This window comes from Podarcis tiliguerta (assembly GCF_965153285.1).
Source record: "Podarcis tiliguerta genome assembly, chromosome: 6".
NCBI lineage: Eukaryota > Metazoa > Chordata > Lepidosauria > Squamata > Lacertidae > Podarcis > Podarcis tiliguerta.
Window position 1 is genome coordinate 46,864,858 of NC_139539.1, and position 20,727 is coordinate 46,885,584.

Below are 20,727 nucleotides of genomic sequence, written 5' to 3' on the forward strand. Positions count from 1 at the left end.
AAAGGAGGGGCATCTTGCCAACTCTTTCACAAAGATTTTGAGTTTTGCTGGATGCTTTGTGAAATAATCTTTTTTAAGCCTTTCTCCCCCCCCCCCCTTCTTTTTTTGGCTGAGATTATTTTTAACTGAACATTTGTATGCAGCCTCTTGCTTTCCTTTATTCCTCTGCAGTTACAGATTTCCGTTATGGAATGCACATTATTTAATGGAGCTTGGAAACAGAAGTTTGGGTATAGATTGCTCAGGTTGTTATTATTATATGACATCCTTTATATAAAGACGTTTCCATTTAAAAAAACCAATATACTCTAAATGGCACTATTAGGAATGTGCCCTTTTACTTGCCAACAGTAAAAATGAGTCTGTTTTATTTTTGACACCATCAATCGTCAGTACAGTAAATAACTTATTGCACCAGCCTTCTAGAGAAATAACCTATACTATAGTGATCGTGTTTTGTTCTCTCTCTTCCTTTTCCTTTCTTTTTGAGCAATTATCCCTGCCTATAACTATGTGCAAAAAGGCCTGCCTCTGAAAATTTGGTTTTCCCCTTTTACCAGTGGTGGGTGGAGCAGGAAATGTAAATTTTTCCTTTGGACAGCAGGCTCATTTCTAACACACACACCCCTCCATGCTCCATCCAGGTAAACAGGGGGCATTATCAGAATTCAAGGTCACTTTCCGGCCAGGTGAAAAAACTCGAGGAGGATGCAAAGCAGGGTTGGTGAGGTATGTGGCTCATGAAAGTTTGTGACCTTGAGGGGATCCTGAGGACCAGATAGAAAAGCCTGGAGGGCTACATTTAGTGTATGGCCCTGAAGTTCCCTCCCCTTGCCCTATTGGATCAGCAAAAAGCTCACGGGATCTCACCTTGTGCTGGGTGAATGCCAATAGGCTACATCATCACCAATGATATTATTACTAAACTTTGTGTAAACTTTGTGTAAACCACAGTTTTATGTAAAACATCACAAAGTGGTATACAGACAAAAAACCCCACAGTATCGCAATAGAAATGTCAGACACATCAGTGAGATGTTGTTGGCCAAGAATCTCAGATTCTTGAAAGGCCTGTCTGAAAAAATACAGTTGTTAGAGTAATCTATTTTTTTAAAAAAATAGTTTTTATTTGATTTTACAAATATAAAATTATAACAATCCAAATGCATATACATATATAGAGATTGAATCTCACGACTTCACCCCACCCCCTCCATGGGTTCTGTTATCAACATTTAAAGGTAAAGGTAAAGGTAAAGGACCCCTGACAGTTAAGTCTGGTCATGAACGACTCTAGGATTGTGGCGCTCATCTCGCTTTACGGGCCGAGGAAGCCGATGTTTGTCCACAGACAGTTTTTCCAGGTCATGTGGCCAGCATGACTAAGCCACTTCTGGCGAAACCAGAGCAGTGCAAGGAAACGCCATTTACCTTCCCGCTGGGTACTTTGCACTTTGCACTACTTGCACTTTGACGTGCTTTCAAACTGCTAGGTTGGCAGGAGCTGGGACCGAGCAATGGGAGCTCACCCCGTTGCAGGGATTCGAACTGCTGATCTTCCGATCGGCAAGCCCTAGGCTCAGTGGTTTAGACCACAGCACCACCCGGGTCCCTTATCAACATTTACAACTGCCTATTATTCCATACTCTATATTTTATGTCAATCCAAATTATCCATGGTATCTGTTACATTACAAGTGAGATTAAATCCCTGCTGATGTTTCCATCTGCTTGCAATGGTCTCCTAGATACATTATAATTTTTTCCCATTCTTTTTAAAAGTTTTTGTCCTCTTGGTTCCTGAATTTTCCAGGCAGCTTTTCCATTTCAGCATAGTCCATCAGCTTAGCTTGCCATTCCTCTCTGGTAGGGACTTTGTCTTCCTTCCGTCCGAGTTGTTACAGTCATCTAAAAATGAGCAGAGATGACTTGTGCTGAACCTCTATTGGCAAGAAGTTCTGCCACACAAAAAAGTTGGCCCCTGGTAAAGCCCAGCCGAAGCTCAGGGGCATGTGGGAGCATTTAAAGTACCCCATCATGAGACCTCAGCAACTGAGGAATGGGGCTGAACCTGACTCTGCTCAAGTGCCAAGAGCAGGAGATATTAATGCTGCTGTGTCACAAAATCTTGGTGCCCCTGCTGTAGTGCAGAGGTATCACTCTGGTGGGGTAGGAAGGTAGCAATGCCTGCAGTATCTTGGCAACCCTGCACCAGTTAATAAGTACAGGGCTGAGGGTGGGGGGGGGGAATGGATTGAGCCCCAATGGCTGTGCCCCATTTGTCAGGCATAGGACTGCACTTCACCAGCAAATGAAACTGTGTGCACTATCACAATTTTAATTGAATCGTGGTGCTTGCTCACTGTGGACAACTGACTGTGCAATCTCTGCATGTGTACTTGGAAGTGTGTTTCTTTTAGTTCAGCTGGGCTCATAGGATTGCAGCTTTGGCCTCAAAGAAACTCACTTCCGTCAAGCTATATCTTCATGCCAAAGATCTCTATTAGGGAAAGGCAACTGCAAGAATCCCTTGGATATCTGTAGCGCCAATTCAGCTGGAGGCACTTGGCAGTAACTCTTGTGAATCCACTATGGGTTTCCCTTTTAGCTTTGATTTATTGGATAATTTAAGCGCTTTTGTCAGCTGACATCTAAAGTACCTGAGGTAACCTTATCTGTTCCTATTGCCTCTGTCTCCAGATAGCGAGGAGCAGGAGTGGGAGTGCCTCTTTTATCATGTGTGTTAGGAAGCAAAAGTGCGGATCAGCTTGATAGATTCTCTCATTCTGGCTCAAAGCAATTCTTAAATGTGATGTGGATGTTTTATAGCTCAGTGCTAGAACATCTGCTTTGCATGCAGAAAGTCCCAGGATCAGTCCCCGGTGGGAGAGACTCCCTGCCTGAATCCTGGAGAGCAGCTGCCACTCAGTGTAGACAGATTGTGAGCTGGATGGACCAAAGCTATGCTCCTGTATTCAATGTCAAGTGTCCCCTGTTCTATAGGTAGGGTTGATTAGCTGGTGGGCATTGTATTTTTTCTTCTCCTCTCTTTGTGCTTTTAAAATAGTTTTAAGTTCTTTTTTAATTCAGTGCTGTTTTAAATACCGTAACTTATTTAGTTGTATTTTTTTTTAAAAAAAAAAATGTATATAAACAATTGGTGTGAGGCTGTTGTTTTTTAGCTGTATCTGTTTTTAATTCGTGTTGTGAGCCACCTTGGGTCCTGCACTGGTATAAATAACGTCTCCAGCTTATTAGTTTGTTCTTGTATTTCTGCCTGGCATATTAAATACTAATTTTCCTACTTTCTAATAACATTTATCTTCCAAATTTCCCCATCTTTCCAAATCAGAGAGTTACTATTTTTTGTTTGTTCTTGGAGCTGCAAATCTGCAAGTAAGGGGTTTTGGAGTTCAAATACTACATCAATGCCATTCAGGTGATACCACTCAATGCCCCAACTGTATTATTATTTTTAAAGAAACTATGTAGTGCCTTCTGTTATTGCTGTCACTTGCAGTATATACAATTTGCCTCATGTAGCTGGCAGAATAAACAAGTGACCATGATTAGAGAGAGTTAGAGTGATTAGAGAGAGCTGCAGTTATTAGTTTAAACAAACAAAAAAACAAACAAATTTGAAGGAATGGTTTCACTTTAATTGAAGTGGAATTTACAGTGATGATGGCATGATAAGGGGCTTATATGAACAACAGGCTGCCCTAAGTCTGCTTTCCCCTTCACTCCCATTACAGGAGAAATTTATTGTGGTTGGCTGCCAAATAAAAATTTTAAAAATTGCCCTGGCAAGCATAACCAGAAATACTGTTTACTGTGTGTATGATATAGTTACAACAAGAGACACAACAATGGTATGCATACTGTTCATGCAGTTTTGGGGGATTAGAACATTTTAGTTCTTTAGAAATGCTCCCCTCCCTTCCCTTCTCCAAGGACTCTTTTACTTTTTCTGTTAAAGTGTGTACATTCCACCTCTCCAACACATATTTCATGTTTATTTTCAAGAAGCAAATTCCCCTGCGTTGTTGCTCCTCTCACCCCCAAAGCAAATGTTGTGGGACACTGCAATGACATATGCTCCAACTTTTTCTGTCCTAAATCTGGGACACACCTGCCTGTTAAAGCAGCTGTGCCAAATGGGAAATTTAATTGAAAGGATTATATCCTGAAGAGTGGGATATAAATAATTATAATTTTAAAAAGTCATACAGACGACTTATATCATGGTTGTAATATAATCACGATATGATATCCCCTTGTATCATCAGAGGCACTCACACGTGGCACCAAGAAAGCTTATCTGGGTCGTATAGGTTTATTTGCAAAGCTCGTAATACACGCTTCTGTTCTGAATCCTATGTTGCATTTCATGGGGCTGGACTTAATGACCATCAAGGTCCCTTCCAACTCTATGATTCTAACTTACGAAATTCTTTATCACAAAAGCAGCTTTAAAAAAAAAATCAGGCAAATTTGAAGAGAATAGGTCTAGTATCAGTAGCTATAGCCATAGCAGTTAAATCAAGCCTCGCATTCTGCTTGTGAGCTTCAATGGGGCATCTTGCCAGCCACTGATGGAAATAATATGGTGGACTAGATAGACCTTGATTTCATCCACCAAGGTAATAGTTAAACCAGGCTTCCCCCAACCCCATATGTTTTGGACTCCAATTCCCATCAGCCCCAGTTAACATGGCCAGTGGTCATGGATAATGGGAACTGTAGTCCAGCAACATCCGGAGGGCATCGGGTTGGGGGTGGCTGATTGGTGTTCATAAGCTGAAGGCCAATGCAACAGGCCAAATCTAAATAAAGATCTGATTTGTTTTGGCAATTGTTTAAAAGATGTGACCGAATTGTGCAACAGCTTGGGAACTAATTGAGGAAGGATAGCTGAGGGGATGTTATAAATAACAATAAGCAAATAAATCAAATAAACACAGTCTTTCTCTCTTAGATGGTTTGTGTTTTCGTAGCTCATGTTCCTGTCACTCTTTCGACAACAGGAGCTCAGTTCTCCACATCGCGCCCCCTTGCTATGTTCTGACACATTGTTCTGAAGAGAGCTCTTCCGCTTCCCTTCTAGTTACCCTGAGTGTGTCTCTAATGCTGGGCCGGTTTCTGTGGTGGGTGAGAGTGCCTATCACTTTTGCCACTCAGGTGAGCACGATTCCAGTGGGGAAGGAGAGAATTCTGATGTGTGTCACCTTTGGAATAAGTTCTTTATTTTATTTTACTTCGTAGCCTTTTTGTTTCTGAGTTGCACTTGGCGTCAATGAGAGTGATGATCTGAACCTCTCTCTTCAAATGGAGAATTTGGCCCCATGAGCAGATGGTAGAGTCCATGTGGAACTGAAAACAAACCACGCCAGTGACACACTCACACACTCATCCCTTAGCTTCGATGTCTGGGTTTCCTCCCTCCCGTTATCTAACATTTTTTGCACTCCGCATGTGTTAAGTGTTCAGCGGCTCCACTTTAATATTATCCATTGTGACAGTTCTAGGCCGGTTTTCTAAAATGATTGACCTGACTGAGACACAACTGGATCCCCTCACAGAGCTTTTCTTTTCCCCTCAGCAGGAAAAGATGGGGGAACATGAGGAGGGAGAGAAGCTCAGGCAGAATCTGTGTAAATCATTAATGCCTTTTGTTCTGGATGGATTCTTGAGATCTTATAAGAATACAGTCACACATACAGTCAGGGTGGAGGGAATAAGAAGGGAGAGAGAGCTGCATTTCAAAATGAGAGCTTTCCAACGACTGAGGTAAAAATCATTTTACTGCCTGGGAAAGGGAACCTATCCATTTATCATAATGAGGATCGGAAAAGAAGAGTCTTTTGAGATGCTGGCAACAGGGAACTGAAATAGCTGCACTGGGAACAAAGCAAAGCGAGAGTAAGGCTTCTGTCAAAGCACTGGAAGGACCAGTGACAGCTCTTTCCTGAGGGCAAATGGGGTGCTGCCCCACCAAACTCAGTCTGCTCTCATCTCTCCCCCACAGGTCTGTCTTCTTACTTTCAATCAGTCCAAGGGGTTACGCTGCCTGTCAGCTTCCTCCTTTGTTTCAGGCTGTGTACATGCTGTACCTTTAAAGCACATTCGAAGCACGTTCTTTCCCTCAAAACCTGCTGTAGTTTGTTAAGGCTTGCTGGGAATTATAACTCTGTGAGGGGCAAACTACAGTGCCCAGAATTCTTTGAGGTCCAGCTCCTAGCACCTTCTGGCAGTTCCCTCATTGCAAGAAGTGAGGTTACAGGGAACCAGGCAGAGGGCCTTCTCGGTAGTGGCGCCTGCCCTGTGGAAGGCCCTCCCACCACATGTCAAGCAAATAAACAACTATCCTATTTTTAGAAGACATCTGAAGGCAGCTCTGTTTAGGGAAGTTTTTAATGTTTGAAGTTTTATTCTCTTTTCAAGGTTCTGTTGAAAGCTGCCCAGCGTGGCTTACCAGTTTCAATGGGCAGAACCAGCACAAAATGCAGGGAGTGTTCCTTCTCTCCCCCTGCACCTTTCACCAGCACAGGCCCTCCAAGTGTCCCTGTTTTCCAGGGACCTCCTTGACTTAGAAAAGCCATCCTGGTTTCTGATTTGACCCTGGAATGTACTGCTTTTCCTTAAAGATAAAGGGACCCCTGACCATTAGGTCCAGTCGCGGACAACTCTGGGGTCGCGGCGCTCATCTTGCTTTACTGGCCGAGGGAGCCGGAGTACAGTTTCCGGGTCATGTGGCCAGCATGACTAAGCCGCTTCTGGTGAACCAGAGCAGCGCACGGAAACGCAGTTTACCTTCCCGGCAGAGCGGTACCTATTTATCTACTTGCACTTTTTGGTGTGCTTTCGAACTGCTAGGTTGGCAGGAGCAGGGACCGAGCAACGGGAGCTCACCCCATCGAACCGCCGACCTTCTGATCGGCAAACCCTAGGCTCTGTGGTTTAGACCACAGCACCACCCGCGTCCCTACTGCTTTTCCTTAGGATGTCTCTATTTTCACCCGAGAAATGCTGGAGGGTATGCCAACAATGAAAGGACAAGTTGATATATATAAAGGACTCATTCTAATACTTGACCCATTCACCAATAAAAAAGAAAAGGAATCAGCCTCGTTCCTGCCAGCCACACCTCAGAGGAGCCACCTTTGACGTTGGTATTGCTCAGGCATCAGTCATAAACCATCTCTGGAGATGCCTGGGATTGTCTGCTTGCAAAACAGATTCTCTGCCACTGAGCTATGACCCTTCCCACTGATATAAGGCATGGCAATTTAAAAGCTTGATACAGAACCAGCCCCTCCACTTTTTTCACATTAATTTTAAGTTGTGATTATCATGTACATCACTTCTTTAAAGAATAAAGTAACAGAAGCAAATTCTGAGCACAGCAGCTCCTGCCAGACGTTTGTCCCACTTTCATCACTGCCAAGAGGTGGCTGGTGCTGTGTGATGAAGGCTTCAGGGCCTAATTATGAAGTGGAAACATATATATATATGCACAGTTCAGAGAAGTTATAGAAAAGAGGAATGCTGCTGCTGTTTACAGTCATACCTTGGGTTGAATGTGCTTCGGGATGAGCACGTTCAAGTTGCGCTCCGCGGCAACCCAGAAGTAACGGAGCGTGTTACTTCCCGGTTTCACCACTTGCGCATGCGCAGACGCTCAAAATGACGTCATGCACAGAAGCGGCGTGTGCACAGATACGCATGTACGCAGATGTGCCGTCGCTGGTTACGTTTGCTTCTAGATGTGAACGGGGCTCCAGAACGGATCCTGTTCGCATCTAGAGGTACCACTGTATTGGTGATGAAGATAGGGTTGGGAGACAACGATGGTTTCTTGTCTACGGTCCTGTGGGAACCAAGCCTAGATGGAAAACAAGACCTTTGAATTTAGGAACAGAGGAAACTGTCTGAGTCAGACCCATTGTCCACACAATGGACAATGCAACTCTCCAGGGTGTCAGACGAAGGACAGCCCTGTGGCCTTACCTAGAGATTCTGGGAACTGAACCTTTGGCATCCAAAGCATGCGCTCAGGCATTGCACTGTGGCCCTTCCCAATTCTGATAACGCAGAATGGCTTGCTTAGAACTTGGCCATTGGGATCTGAGCTCAATGCAGAAATAGTCCTTTATTTTGCCTATGAAACATCAGGCCATGAGATTGTTGAAGCATGAGGGCTCTATTTTTATAGAAGATGAATTGGTACACATGCTGTGGTTGTTTACAGTATGATTATATACAGAATGTTTGCTTTGCATTTTCAATGCTTTCTCGCTACAGTTAAACGACTCCCTGCTTCATGTTTGAATTTGCATCCATTATATCTCAGGGGATGTCTCAGATCTGGTACAGAAAGAAACATCCAGATCATTTGGCTTCTTGGTCTTTCTTCAAAGCATCCTACATTATAACAATTCTGAGGGCTCAGTGATCCACAGCATCCGCAGACTGGTGTATAGAATGGGGTACAAGGACAGCTGCTCCGTCGCAGTACAACAACGTGCAACACTGAAACTGGGGCTGTGTGTACCTTGTGCTAAAAAAAAAAAAATTCTCTACCATGACAATCTAAACCCTTTACCAGGAAAATCTGAATTATGCAGCCTACATAAACCTGCCTCTCACCTATTTTGTGTAATTGCCTTGTTTACTATTTTGCAGAAATTATTCTCGTTCTCTTAGTCATGAGCTGGTGAAGCTTAGGGTTGTGGGTTTGAGCCTCAATTTGGGCGGAATTTGCATTGGATTAAATGACTCTCGGGGTCCCTCCCCACTCTACAATTCTGTGATTCTATGAAGACAAGCACATGGCTATACCCATCCCTATGCATTGGCAATTTTATCCAACAGCCCTGCTTGCTCTTGAGTTTTCAACAGACATTGCCTCTATGCTTTCAAGTATATTGTCAATGCCGTAATAAGGAATAGAACCCTTCTTCTTCTTCTTTTAAAAAAATGAAAATTCAGCTTCTCAGGAAACTGAATTCTGCACTTGAAGCCACATTCTGTACTGCAGCACAGATGCAGCACTATCATTAGAGTAGTCAACCATGCAAACCAACCCAAGATGCATCAGAATAGCAACATGTGTCAAGAGGACTGTGCTGGCAGCAGACTGTAGCAGTAGCTGCAGTGACTGGGGCAACTCAGTTAGATGGGCGGGGGGGGGGTACACCTAATAAATGGTGGTGGTATGCAAGGCTTGGTGAGCTGCTGGCCTGGTGGGCTTTATCAGGTCATGCTCATGGTGTAAAGCCAGCCCATGGCATAGAAACAGGCCTGCGTAGCCTAGCAGTTGTGGGATGTGTGCAGGACTGGGTGAAAGCAGACCCAATAAATAAAACTTGAGTGGATCCAGATGCTGTCTTGCATTCACAATGTTGCAGCTGAATCAGCCCATATTTTACATTTGGAACACCAGAAAGGAAAGTATTTGCACTACGATTGTTACTGTTGCTAGAAAAATCCTTGGGCAGAGCTGATTTTGGACCCCAAGAGACCCAGTTTCACATCTTAGCTCACTGGTTGGCCTCACTCTCGGCATGTCTCTCTCGGCTTCCTTTCCCACATGGTTGTTGCAAGGATGAAGAAGATCCTCCTGCAAATCCCTCCCCAAAGCTGCTTTTTTCATGAAGCTTTTGACTTAACCCCCTGCTCCCTATCCCAACTGAAACAAAGCCTAAGGAGGTGCAACTCAAACCCAAAAGCCAAAGGACATGCAGCTGCACTTCCCTATCTCCCTCGTTTACGTATATCTGTGCATCTTTTCTTCCGTCCCTCTTCTTCCTCTCGGATAATTCTTCATTCCTTGAAGGAGGTCCTCCTCTGCAAAGTCCTGGCTACATTGATGGCGTTGATATAAATGAATGCTTCTACTTCCTCAAACCACTCTCTACTCAGCAAGACACTACTGTCCAGTGGGTTGCAAACATCTGTCTGAGGGGGCCTCCAGATTGTCACTGTTGTCCAGGAGGCACACAAATAGGGATTTAGGTTTGCATAATTAAAGAAGATTAAAGTCATTTGTCACTCTGATGCAACAAATTCCCTTAGAAAAGAAATAGGAATAGGAATAGGAAGGAGGAGGAGGAGAATAAGAAGAAGGCAACATAGCAGTCAGAAAAGTGACAGTAAAATGTGCTGAATGGTTTGGAATGAACAAAGGAATGGTTAACAGCAAGCAAGCAGCTCAGGATGAATGCTTAGTGTCATATAACTACCTCACAAGCAAATCAGAATGAATGCCCAGTGAAAACTGGATGCAAGTCATTTCCAGATGACCTGTTTATTGGTGTTTCATCCTGATTTGTTTGCAGGGAGATTCAACAATGGCAGATTTAGGGGAGTGCAACCGGTTCGGCTACACTGGAAGCAGAGTCTTGCCAGGGGTGGCACAATTATTATTTAGAATGGAGATCAAGAGGCGCAGAGGTCCCAAATTTTGGTGTTGCACAGGGCCCCACTAAAATTTGAGACCCCAAGGTCTACTACTGGATTCAGTTACTGGGGTTGTTGCTCAATAGCGCTAAATCAGTCTTAATTGCACAAACTGGATTTGCTAGTATGTGATTGAATCCCACCTGAAAATAGCTGCAGTCTGGAAGAGCCCACTGTCTGATTTCTAGGTATGGGAGAAAATGTCAATTTCTGTTCCTCTCTGTTTCTCACTTTTCCACCCTTAAGTTCAGTTCTCCACAGGTCCACATCTGTTTTTGAATTTTTAAAGGTCCTCATGAAAATTCATCAGCATTTTAGTATGAATTTCTCCTAATACGCACATTTTTTGTATGCAACTTTGCCTAATATACACATTTTAGCAAGACAATTTTCCCAAAACATGTTTGTGTGTTATTTTTCACTAACGCATACATTCATGTGCACATTTTACACCAGTGTGTGCATTTTTGTACACATTACTTGGCTGGAGAGTGCATTGCAAAATTTGGAGACGTGCGAATTTCAAAGGATGGCTGTGTTTCGGTTCACATTTCCTTTCTGAAATTGCAAATTAGGTAAGTTTGCCTTTAAATGCTAACAGAATCAAATTTCTCTCCCCCCCCCCCCATCTCTACAAACCTGCACATAGGTTTTTGTGCAAGGAGATCAAGGGGTGAATGCTCAATAAACAAACATCTGAAGGAGCCCTTTGACTTTCAAACCTTACCTTCACAGGTCTTTTTTCTTTCCTTTTTACTCTCTTAGGTAGTGAATCCCAAAAAGAAAATGAAGAAAAAGAAATACAATAACTCAGGAACAGTGAGTAACATTGTTTTAATCTTGGCTTTATGTCACTAAAAAAATGTAAAGCTGAACAGTTTTAGGCTTCCCCTGAAGAACCCTGGGAAATGCTGTTTGTTAAGGAGAGTTGCTTAGAAGCCCCTGTTCCCGCACAGAGCTACAATTCCCAGAGTTCTCTGGGAAGAGGGGTTGATTGCTAAAGTACTCTGGGAATTGTAGCTTTTTGTGGGAAATAGGCGCCTCCGAACAACCCTCACGACTGTTAACAAACTACAGTTCTCAGGGTTATTTGGGGAAAGCTATGATTGTTAAAGTGGTAGCATAGCCCATTAAATATAGATTGTGGGTGGGGCCTCCTGTGTCCTGGCTATGTTTGTTGCGAACATATCACATATCTTTAGGCACCAAGCAAAAACATGTCTCTTCTCCCAGGCCTTTGGCAAATTAAACAGTCTATGGCCTTTTAAACTGTGGTGGGTATCACTTTTGTTTGTCACCATGTTACATATTTTTTTGTTTTTATATTGTAAACCTCCCTGTGCTCCTCGGACGTTCACTTCATGTTACATTCTTTCAGGTTACATCCCGCGGCGACCCGGAAGTACCAGAAAGGGTTACTTCTGGGTTTCACCACTCGCACATGCGCAGACGCACAAACTGACGTCATGCGCATGCGCAGAAGTGGCAAATCGCAATCTGCGCATGCGCAGATGTGTCGCTGCGGGTTGCGCTCTTTTCATGTTGTGAACGGGCCTCTGGAGCGGATCCTGTTCGCAACCAGAGGTACCACTGTAATGAATAATACCTTATTCACACCAGTTCTCTGCCTAAGAGCAGGGCCAGCCCCACCCATTGTTGAGGGTTGTAGCTCAGTTGTGGAGCACATGCTTAAAATATAGAAGGCCCTTGGTTGACCCAAGATATTGCTGCCTGAGGCAGCAAGATGACACTTCCCTCTCTCATTCAATGTATAGAAACTGTGTACAAGATTAGCAAGAGACTCCTAATGGCAGGGCTGTGGGTTCGAGTCCCATGTTGGGCAAAAGGTTCCTGCATTGCGGGTGGTTGGGCTTGATGTTCCTTGCTGTCCCTTCCAGCTCTATGATTCCATGATAGTTAAATCTTATTTAAACACTGATGATAAGAAAGCACCCTCCACCACACCTGAGAGCATCAAGTTAGCTTAGGGGGCACAGATCAGACCACGAGCCACACACAACTCTGACCTCCAACACCTCACTTCTACCACTCACAACCTACCGGGATCTGCTGCCTGAGGCAGCTGTCTCACTCTGCCTAACTACAGGGCCAACTCTGCCAGGTTTAGTCTTTGGCATCTCCAGCTTAGACCGAAAAAGAGTCCTGTCCAAAACCCTGGAGAGCCCCTGCAATTCAACCTAGATAATACTGAGCAAGATGGACCAACAGTCTGACTTTGTGCAAGGCAGTTTTCTACACCCAACTTCCTCTGCCTCGTATGTAACGCCCCAGCTTACTATTGCAACTGTGGGACAGGAAATAGGCAGGAGAGAGAGGCTATGGTTTCCCAGTTCAGCATCAGCACATTTTCAAAGCTGTGAGACAATTCTCCAAGTGATCTGGCAACTTTATAAAACGCGATTTGTTCTCCCTGAATTTAAGAAATTGATTTCCCATGGCAAAGGGTGGTGAACGTTGGTTTCAAACTTTTGAAAATAAGGCTACAGAATCCTCCTGGAAATGGGAGTTGTTTGGGGCTGGAAAAATCAAGGCACTCGCGATGTGGCCCCATGCTCACCAGTATCACCCTCCTGCCTGTAACTACTTCGTTGTTTCCTGTATAACAGCATCCCCATTTTTTTACTTTCAAGGTGACGTTGCTCTCGTTTGCTACAGAATCAGAGCACACGTTTCTAGACTATATCAAAGGAGGGTGAGTAGATTCTCTTTCTGCACACATTGGGTGTTTGGGAGGGGATACATGCAAGCAGAGGGCCACTGGCTGTTTCTACGCTGAACAAAACCGAGTGTCTTCAAGAGGAGTGTCAGGTCTGAGTGTCCTGTTTCACTCTAGAGATGCTGTACCCGCAGGATGTAAAACTATTTGCACACAGCAGACTGGGGATGAGGGAGAGATTCAATTCAGTTTGCATTTGAAGGCGAATGTATCAAATTTGCACTTTCTGAAACCATAGGCAAAGGGAAACACAGCTATCTTTTTAAATTTGCACTTCTCCAAATGCTGTGGTGCAGTTCTCCAGCCAAGCAATATTTACAAAAATAATAATAAATGCTATATATTTGGAGCTAGTGTGCATAAAAAGCAATACGCTAGCAAAAATAACATACAGAAATGGATTATATTAGGGGGGTCTGCTTGCAAAAATGTGTATGTTAGCCATTACTGCACATAAAGTGTGTTTATTACAAGAAATTGTCATAAACAATTAGTGATGAATTTTTGAGTGTGTTTTTTTAATGAAAAAAACACAAATTGCTGCAGAAACATGGTGAACCAAATTTTAGATACCAAAAATGAGATGCTTAAAGAACTGAAATTGACAGGTCCTTCTATTCCTATTGAAGACTGAACACTATGTATTATTCATGCTCTTTAATGTCATGATAAATTTTTCAGATTTTCAGAACACAGACTCTCGATTTTGAGCTGTGAATTTTTAAAGTGAATTCAAATTTCTATCTCAGAAGTGTTTCCATTAGAATCAAAGTACCCAGCAAATTGTACAAGCAGAGCAATCCTGAGCATGTCTACCACTAAGCAAGTCCTACCAACTTCAGTGGAGCTTTACTCCCAAGTAACAATGTATAGGATTGTAGCCTAACAAAATTTAATATATGTCTGTTCTTTCTGAAGAACAAAAGCTCATGTACTAAAAAAAAATACACTTCTTTGGACTATTTGGTGCTCAAAAGCAGAGAAATTATATTTGAATTCCCCAAACCACTTTTTGACTAAAACACAAGTCTTGCTGCTGATACCCAAACGTAGTGTACACAAACTGAAAACAGATTTTTAGCTGTTGATTTATTTCCACGTGTAAATTTCTCCCAATGTAACCTGTTTCAATGGGCTGTAGTGAGATCAAAATGGAGGATAAACAATGTACACAACCCTTAGTGACTTGGTGGAAAGGCAAAATAAAGGTAAAGGTACCCCTGCCCGTACGGGCCAGTCTTGACAGACTCTAGGGTTGTGCGCCCATCTCACTCAAGAGGCCGGGGGCCAGCGCTGTCCGCAGACACTTCCGGGTCACATGGCCAGCGTGACATCGCTGCTCTGGCGAGCCAGAGCCGCACACGGAAACGCCGTTTACCTTCCCGCCAGTAAGTGGTCCCTATTTATCTACTTGCACCCGGGGGTGCTTTCGAACTGCTAGGTTGGCAGGCGCTGGGACCGAACGACGGGAGCGCACCCCGCCGCGGGGATTCGAACCGCCGACCTTTCGATCAGCAAGCCCTAGGCGCTGAGGCTTTTACCCACAGCGCCACCCGCGTCCCACGGAAAGGCAAAATAGAAGTGGTATAAAGAACTATAGCTCCTCCTTCCCATGAAAAATAAATTAAATTGAGAGATTGCAACTAACACAAGCGAGCTTCACCAGTGGCGTAGCGTGGGGGGGTGCAGGGGGGGCCGGCCGCACCGGGCGCAACATCTGGGGGTTAGGGTTAGGGGGCGTAAATCCACGGGTTAGGGGGTGCAAATTATTTGCCTTGCCCCGGGTGCTGACAACCCACGCTACGCCACTGAGCTTCACCGCAGTGAGGTTTTGAACCCAGTTCTCCTCAGTTCTCCTCCTCAGATGGTTCTCTGAGCCATCACAGTGACATCTTCTTCTGTAACAGCAGTGTGAACTTTTAGTATCATGCCAGTAAATGTAAATAACCCTTCTACAAGCAGGTGCATTTTATATTCTCATGAGGTTAGGTGGAAACTTCTAGGGATTTGACCAAAAACCTAAAGGAAAGTGCACAGCCTGCAGAGCCAGGAAGTATATAAAATGCATCACAAAGTTCCACTGATGGAGTCTTTGCTAACAGATAAAATTCAACTGATCTCCCAAAAGAAATATGTTAATCTCCTGGGATGACAACCTTCTATGGGGGAACCAGAGTGGCCTGTAATAGAGAAACCAAAGCACATCGAAAATAAAGTCAACTGCTGCCGAAATCCCATAATGGAGAAGAATGAAAGATGGTTAACAATATCAATGTGCTGGGAGGGAAGGTATCTGTACTTGGGAAGATGCATGGGGAACAAAAACAGAGTCAGCCACCCATTACCTAAACATGTTGGTAATCTGGAAACTTGCTGCAAATAAGAAGGGCATCCTGGTCTGGAAAAGACCTTTAAGAGTAGAAGGCATGGCTGATGATTAGATCAGCAGAGATTGGGTCAGTACTATTTTCTGATTTCATCTTAGAGGATAGAGCCAAACTATTTACACCAAAAACGGCTGCTTGACGTAAGCTTCTCAGAATGAAAAGAAAAGAAAAATCTCGAACCAATTTTACAGCACTGTCAGACTCCTGGTGACCGTCTGTCGTGTCAACAATTCTGTTTGCCCATCCCTGACAAGTTCCCACATATTTTGAGTATTAGGAATTATGATTTCCAGGCAGAGCCGAGCACTGGTTTCTATTTAGACATTAGGCACTGGACGTGATGCTCGCCTTCAGATATGGGCATTTGTGTTGGCTTTGCCTGTTCCAGCCACCCCAGAGTTACACTAGTTCAGCATCCTCCTCGTGCGAGAAAGCAACACTGTCCAGTCACAAAAGATTCTGCCAGAGATCAATTTGCTCCTCTTGAGTGGCAACAGACTCTCGGAATCAATACAAGTTCATTCAGAGCACTTAACAACAATCAGGTTGTTAGGCCTTTATTAACTTGTCAGAAGAATTCCTAAAAGAACAAGATTTAGATTTGATTAAAAAAGAAAAGAAAAAAGCTTAAAGGTCACAGAGATTTCTACAGTTTATTCCGTAACGAAGCAGAGTCAGAATTGTTCATCAGCAAGCAAACACACGTTCCTTGAATTACAGAGCATGGCATTCCCATCCGTTGAAGGCCAGGGCTCTATTACCTCTCCCAAACAAGGAATTAAATGTGTTTCCTCTCATAACATTTTTATGGGCCGGAATTCCATCAATTACATCTCAAAATAAGGTATTTAATTATGCACCAGTTTCATAGCTTGTTAATTATTCCTTTCCTTTCTTGAGTTATCCGCCCTCTCACTTAGTGGGGGTGAACTGGGATTCCCAACAGGACTATTTTACCAAGCTTGTTTCATATATATATATATTTATGATTAGTATATACATTGCAGTAGTAGTTTAACAGTAAATCAAACATTTCAAAACTCGACTTCCTCCTCTTTCTGCAGTTCATTAATTTTTTTATCATAATTCCCTACATATATAAAGTTATATTAAATCCTTCTTTTATTCATCTATTTTCATATATCTATATTTTAAAAACTGCAGGTTATTACAATAGTCCTGCCAGTGTTTTTATCTGTCTGCAATTTGAGTGTAAATATTCAATATATTTCCATTCCTTTATAAAAAGTTTGTTATCCTAGTTTCTTATTCTTCTGGTAAGTTTTGCCATTTCTGCATGATCCATAAATTACCGGTAAGCTTGTTTCATTCACAGACTAGTGCTGGAGAGCCATTAGCCAGCTAGGCAAAGATTCGTTTTCTTTATTACTTCTTTTGCAATACTTTAATGATAGAGGGTATTTTTTTTATTATTAGTATTGAATTTACACTTAGGTCCAGCAATATGTCTATCAATGCCTGTGAGCCCGGTTCAGAGGTATTTATGCAGAGAAACAGTTGGAGGAGTTGCCTTCAAGTCCTGCTTTTGGACTTCCCAGTAACTTCTTAACAGACAATGTAGGAAACAGGACGATGGACAACATGGAGCCTTGCAAAAGCTGGGTTCTTATGTCCCTGTGTTCTTATCCTCAAATCTCCAAGGAAATACCATACCGTTGCCATTTAACTCCAACCTTCTTAAACACACACACACACCCTTTTATGCCCATGTTGCCTGTATGTGTGTGTGCCTGTGTATTATATATAGTGGCAGATGAGGATCACACTCCATGTATCTGCACTAGTTCTGGTACCCCAATGGATCTCAGCAACAAAACAAAAAGTCCTTTCCCACTGGCCTTGTCTCTGCCTATCTAACCAGAAGTTTAAAATGTTATCTTCCATTGACAGCCGCATTCTTTCATTACGGTGGTTGCACAACATCTGAAGGAAGGGTCTGTCATGGGAGCAGCTGATATTGACTGAGGGTAGGAGATGACAGGCTTGGAATCTCATCTGCGAAGGCTGCCAGAGAAATGTCTGCAGGCAGCTTTTTCAATCATCCCTTTTATCAGCACTAATGTTAGCTGTCCTCTAAACCACTGTTCTTCATCCACTGGGATGGAGCCCAGAAATGGGACTTGCTTCATACCAGTCCTAGTAAGACAAAGAAAACATAATGTATAACTGATGTGCTGTGCTGTTGACACAGTCACCTGACATTTATAACTATTGGTTTATCATCAGTTATTGAAGACAATGTAATGCAGCAACAGTGGAATCCTAAGCTGGCAACTCTGTACATGGTGGCAAACTAAGGCCCAGGGGCTGGATCCGGCACAATTGCCTTCTAAATCCGGCATGCAGACGGTCCGGGAATCAGCGTGTTTTTACATGAGTAGAATGTGTCCGTTTATGTAAAATGCATCTCTGGGTTATTTGTGGGGACTGCCTGGTGATTTTACATGAGTAGAATTGTGCTTTTGCAGTCATACCTCGGGATAAATGTGCTTCAAGTTAAGTATTTAACTATATTACTTCCGGGTTTCGCCACACGCGCATGCACAGACAGTCAAAATGGCATCACGCGCATGCGTGGAAGCGGCAAAACGCGACCCGCACATGCGCAGATGCGGGTTGCGTTCGCTTCAGGATGCGAACGGGGCTCCGAAAAAGATCCCGTTTGCATCCCGAGGTATCACTGTATTTAAAATGCATCTCTGGGTTACTTGTGGGGCATAGGAATTCGTTCATTCCCCCCCCAAAAAAAAAATTTAGTCTGGCCCCCCACAAGGTCTGAGGGACAGTGGACCGGCCCCCTGCTGAAAAAGTTTGCTGACCTGTACCCCATGGGCCAGCAACATGGCAGCCACGGGTACAAAAGTGTCAACAAAGGTTTTCCCTGGTGACCATCCCCACCTGCCTCCCACCACAAAATGAGCTTGAAAGAAGCCTTATTTAACCAGTAGAACAGTTACTTCAAGCCTATGTGGAATCCAAAGAAGGTTACATTGGGGAAGGGAGAGGTGTGGTGCCCACAACAACATATCCATTTTGCAAATGTGTCCACACCCCCACCCCCAAAAAAGGTTGGTGATCCTAGGTGAATACACTTAGGAGCCTAAAGCCCCATAGTACTCGGTTCCAGGGGCATAGCTAAGGGTTGGTGAGTTTGGCACCCAGCGATGGCACAGGGCCAGGGGCCCTCCAAAATAAACACCTTTCCACTCTGGCCCTGAGTAACTAGGAGCCTGCCTGCCCATCTGCATGTTCCCTAGGCCGCTCCTCTGGGCAGCTGGGCACATCTCCTCTCCTAGAGTGCAAGGGACAGGAGGTGCCAATACAGCTCCTTGCCACGGGCACAAGGGAGCCTAGGTACACCTCCGCTCAGAACACAGAACCATGTTGATGTGTGAGGATTTAGGCTACAGGTTCCTTAACAGTGAGCCATCACCCGGAAAAGAAGAATTTCATCTTTTTCAGCATTATGCTGTGCCTCTGAAGAAGATAAAGTGGCTGGGCTGTGGTGCGTACTGCATTCATGCCCTAGTTTTAAAATAGGCTCTGGGGAATAACTGAATTAAAAGAAAGATGTTACAAGGGAGCCTCTCAGCCTACTGACTTCCTGCAATGAAAAGCAGCATGTTTGGTCTGTGTATTAATTGGGGGTATTTTACCAACCCTCCCTTCTCATATGTCAAGAGCAACGGCACTCTAGCCAAGGTCCAGTGGCTCCAGCAGAGGACTTAGAGAGTTCAGTTTTGTTTAACCTTGGTCAAGTCAACGAGAACCCAGGCAGCCCAGCTTGCCTGATTATGGTTTATCATTTGGGGTATAAAATGTGTGTTGTAATGCCAGCTGAAAAGATGGCAGGATTTGGTCTAATTAGCCAAAAACTGTCCAGCAATGGTAGCTTTACTCACAGCTTCAGAAGTTTCTGGGACTTGGAGCTGTTGCAGTTGGGAGAAAGGGAAGCAGCTGAGAAATGTGCAATCCTCTTACTCTGGGTGGCCTAGAAGAATCGAGGCTCCACATCTTAAAAATTCCCATTTGGCTTCTGCTGAACTGATAAAATGGAAGTGTAGAGAACAGCTTGCCATGCGATTAGCTCCTTTGTTTCCCCCTGGAAAGATGGGATTATGTATGAAGAAACAGACTTCTGTTTTTCAACCTGAACGGTAGTAAAGTCACAGGGTTAGGGAGCAATCCCAAGCAGATGTAGTTATGGGGGGGGGTGCTGGATGAATCCCCCAGGTGCCAATAAGTGGATGCTCACTTTCTTTGCCTGCTGCATTCCTCCCCATAGCCTTTCTCCCCACTGCATCTAGCTCTAGCTATAAATTAACCCAGCTATGGAAAAAAGCTGAGGGTGGGAGGGTTAGGAGGAATAGGAAGAGGATGGATGGTTCAGCACCCCCATCCCTGTAATGATACTTTACTGTTTTGTGGTGATGACACATTTTCAAAGGCAAGAGCCTGCTGTTCTCACATATATTTGAGAGAAACCACATGTTGGCACAGATTCCTGAGAAGAAACATATCTGACACCACATGGCCGTGTCAAACATGTTTCTTCCCAGGAATCTGTACCAACGTGCAGGAACTGTTTTAACACCCAGTCTTGTGTATGTTTACTCAGAAGTAAGCCCCCACTATGTCCAGTGGGCTTTGCTCTCCAGTACAGTGCAAAAACCTAAACATTGTCTACATAGGCTGTTGAGGATCCCAAGGAATATGATGCCACTATCTGTTGTGTGTGCCTGTTATTTGGGTTGAATCCAGTATTAGTTCTGCTCAGAATAGACCCATTTATATTGATGGGCAATATTAACTTTTGTATATTAATTCCAGGGAGTCGTCTCTGAGTGGAACTTAGTTGGTTAAAACCTTGTGGTTTTATTTTTGAACTGTTTTGTTGTTTTAATAAAGAACTTTGTCCAGGTTGCCTTCGGGACCCCCCCCCCCACCTGACAGTGTGGGGTATTAGGTGGAGTCTGTGAATAAAATAAATAATATAGAAACATTGGTTGCTCACAAAGTATCTGCCAATTGCTGTGGCCAAGTGTGTGTAGAAGGCACATGGCGGCATAACCTGTCCTTTTGCATCTTCTCTCGACTCTAAAGAGAGAGATTCAAAAACTG

The 20,727-nt window shown here is 43.8% G+C and overlaps 1 protein-coding gene across 4 annotated transcripts in view; it reads left to right on the forward strand.

Moving 5' to 3' along the window:
• Positions 1–20,727, forward strand: part of CPNE5 (copine 5) — a 129,314-nt gene that overhangs the window by 94,066 nt on the left and 14,521 nt on the right. For 3 of the 4 annotated variants that reach the window (XR_014512561.1, XM_083445764.1, XM_083445763.1), the window contains exons 13-14: positions 11,227–11,280; positions 13,113–13,174. Coding sequence is in view for 2 of the 4 variants with exons in the window: in XM_083445764.1 (XP_083301890.1) it covers positions 11,227–11,280; positions 13,113–13,174 (116 nt within the window). In the remaining 2 variants the exon portion in view is untranslated. Of the gene's footprint in view, positions 1–11,226; positions 11,281–13,112; positions 14,407–14,777; positions 14,864–15,022; positions 15,758–20,727 lie in introns of those variants that run through there. The other variant, XR_014512562.1, reaches the window with a different exon arrangement.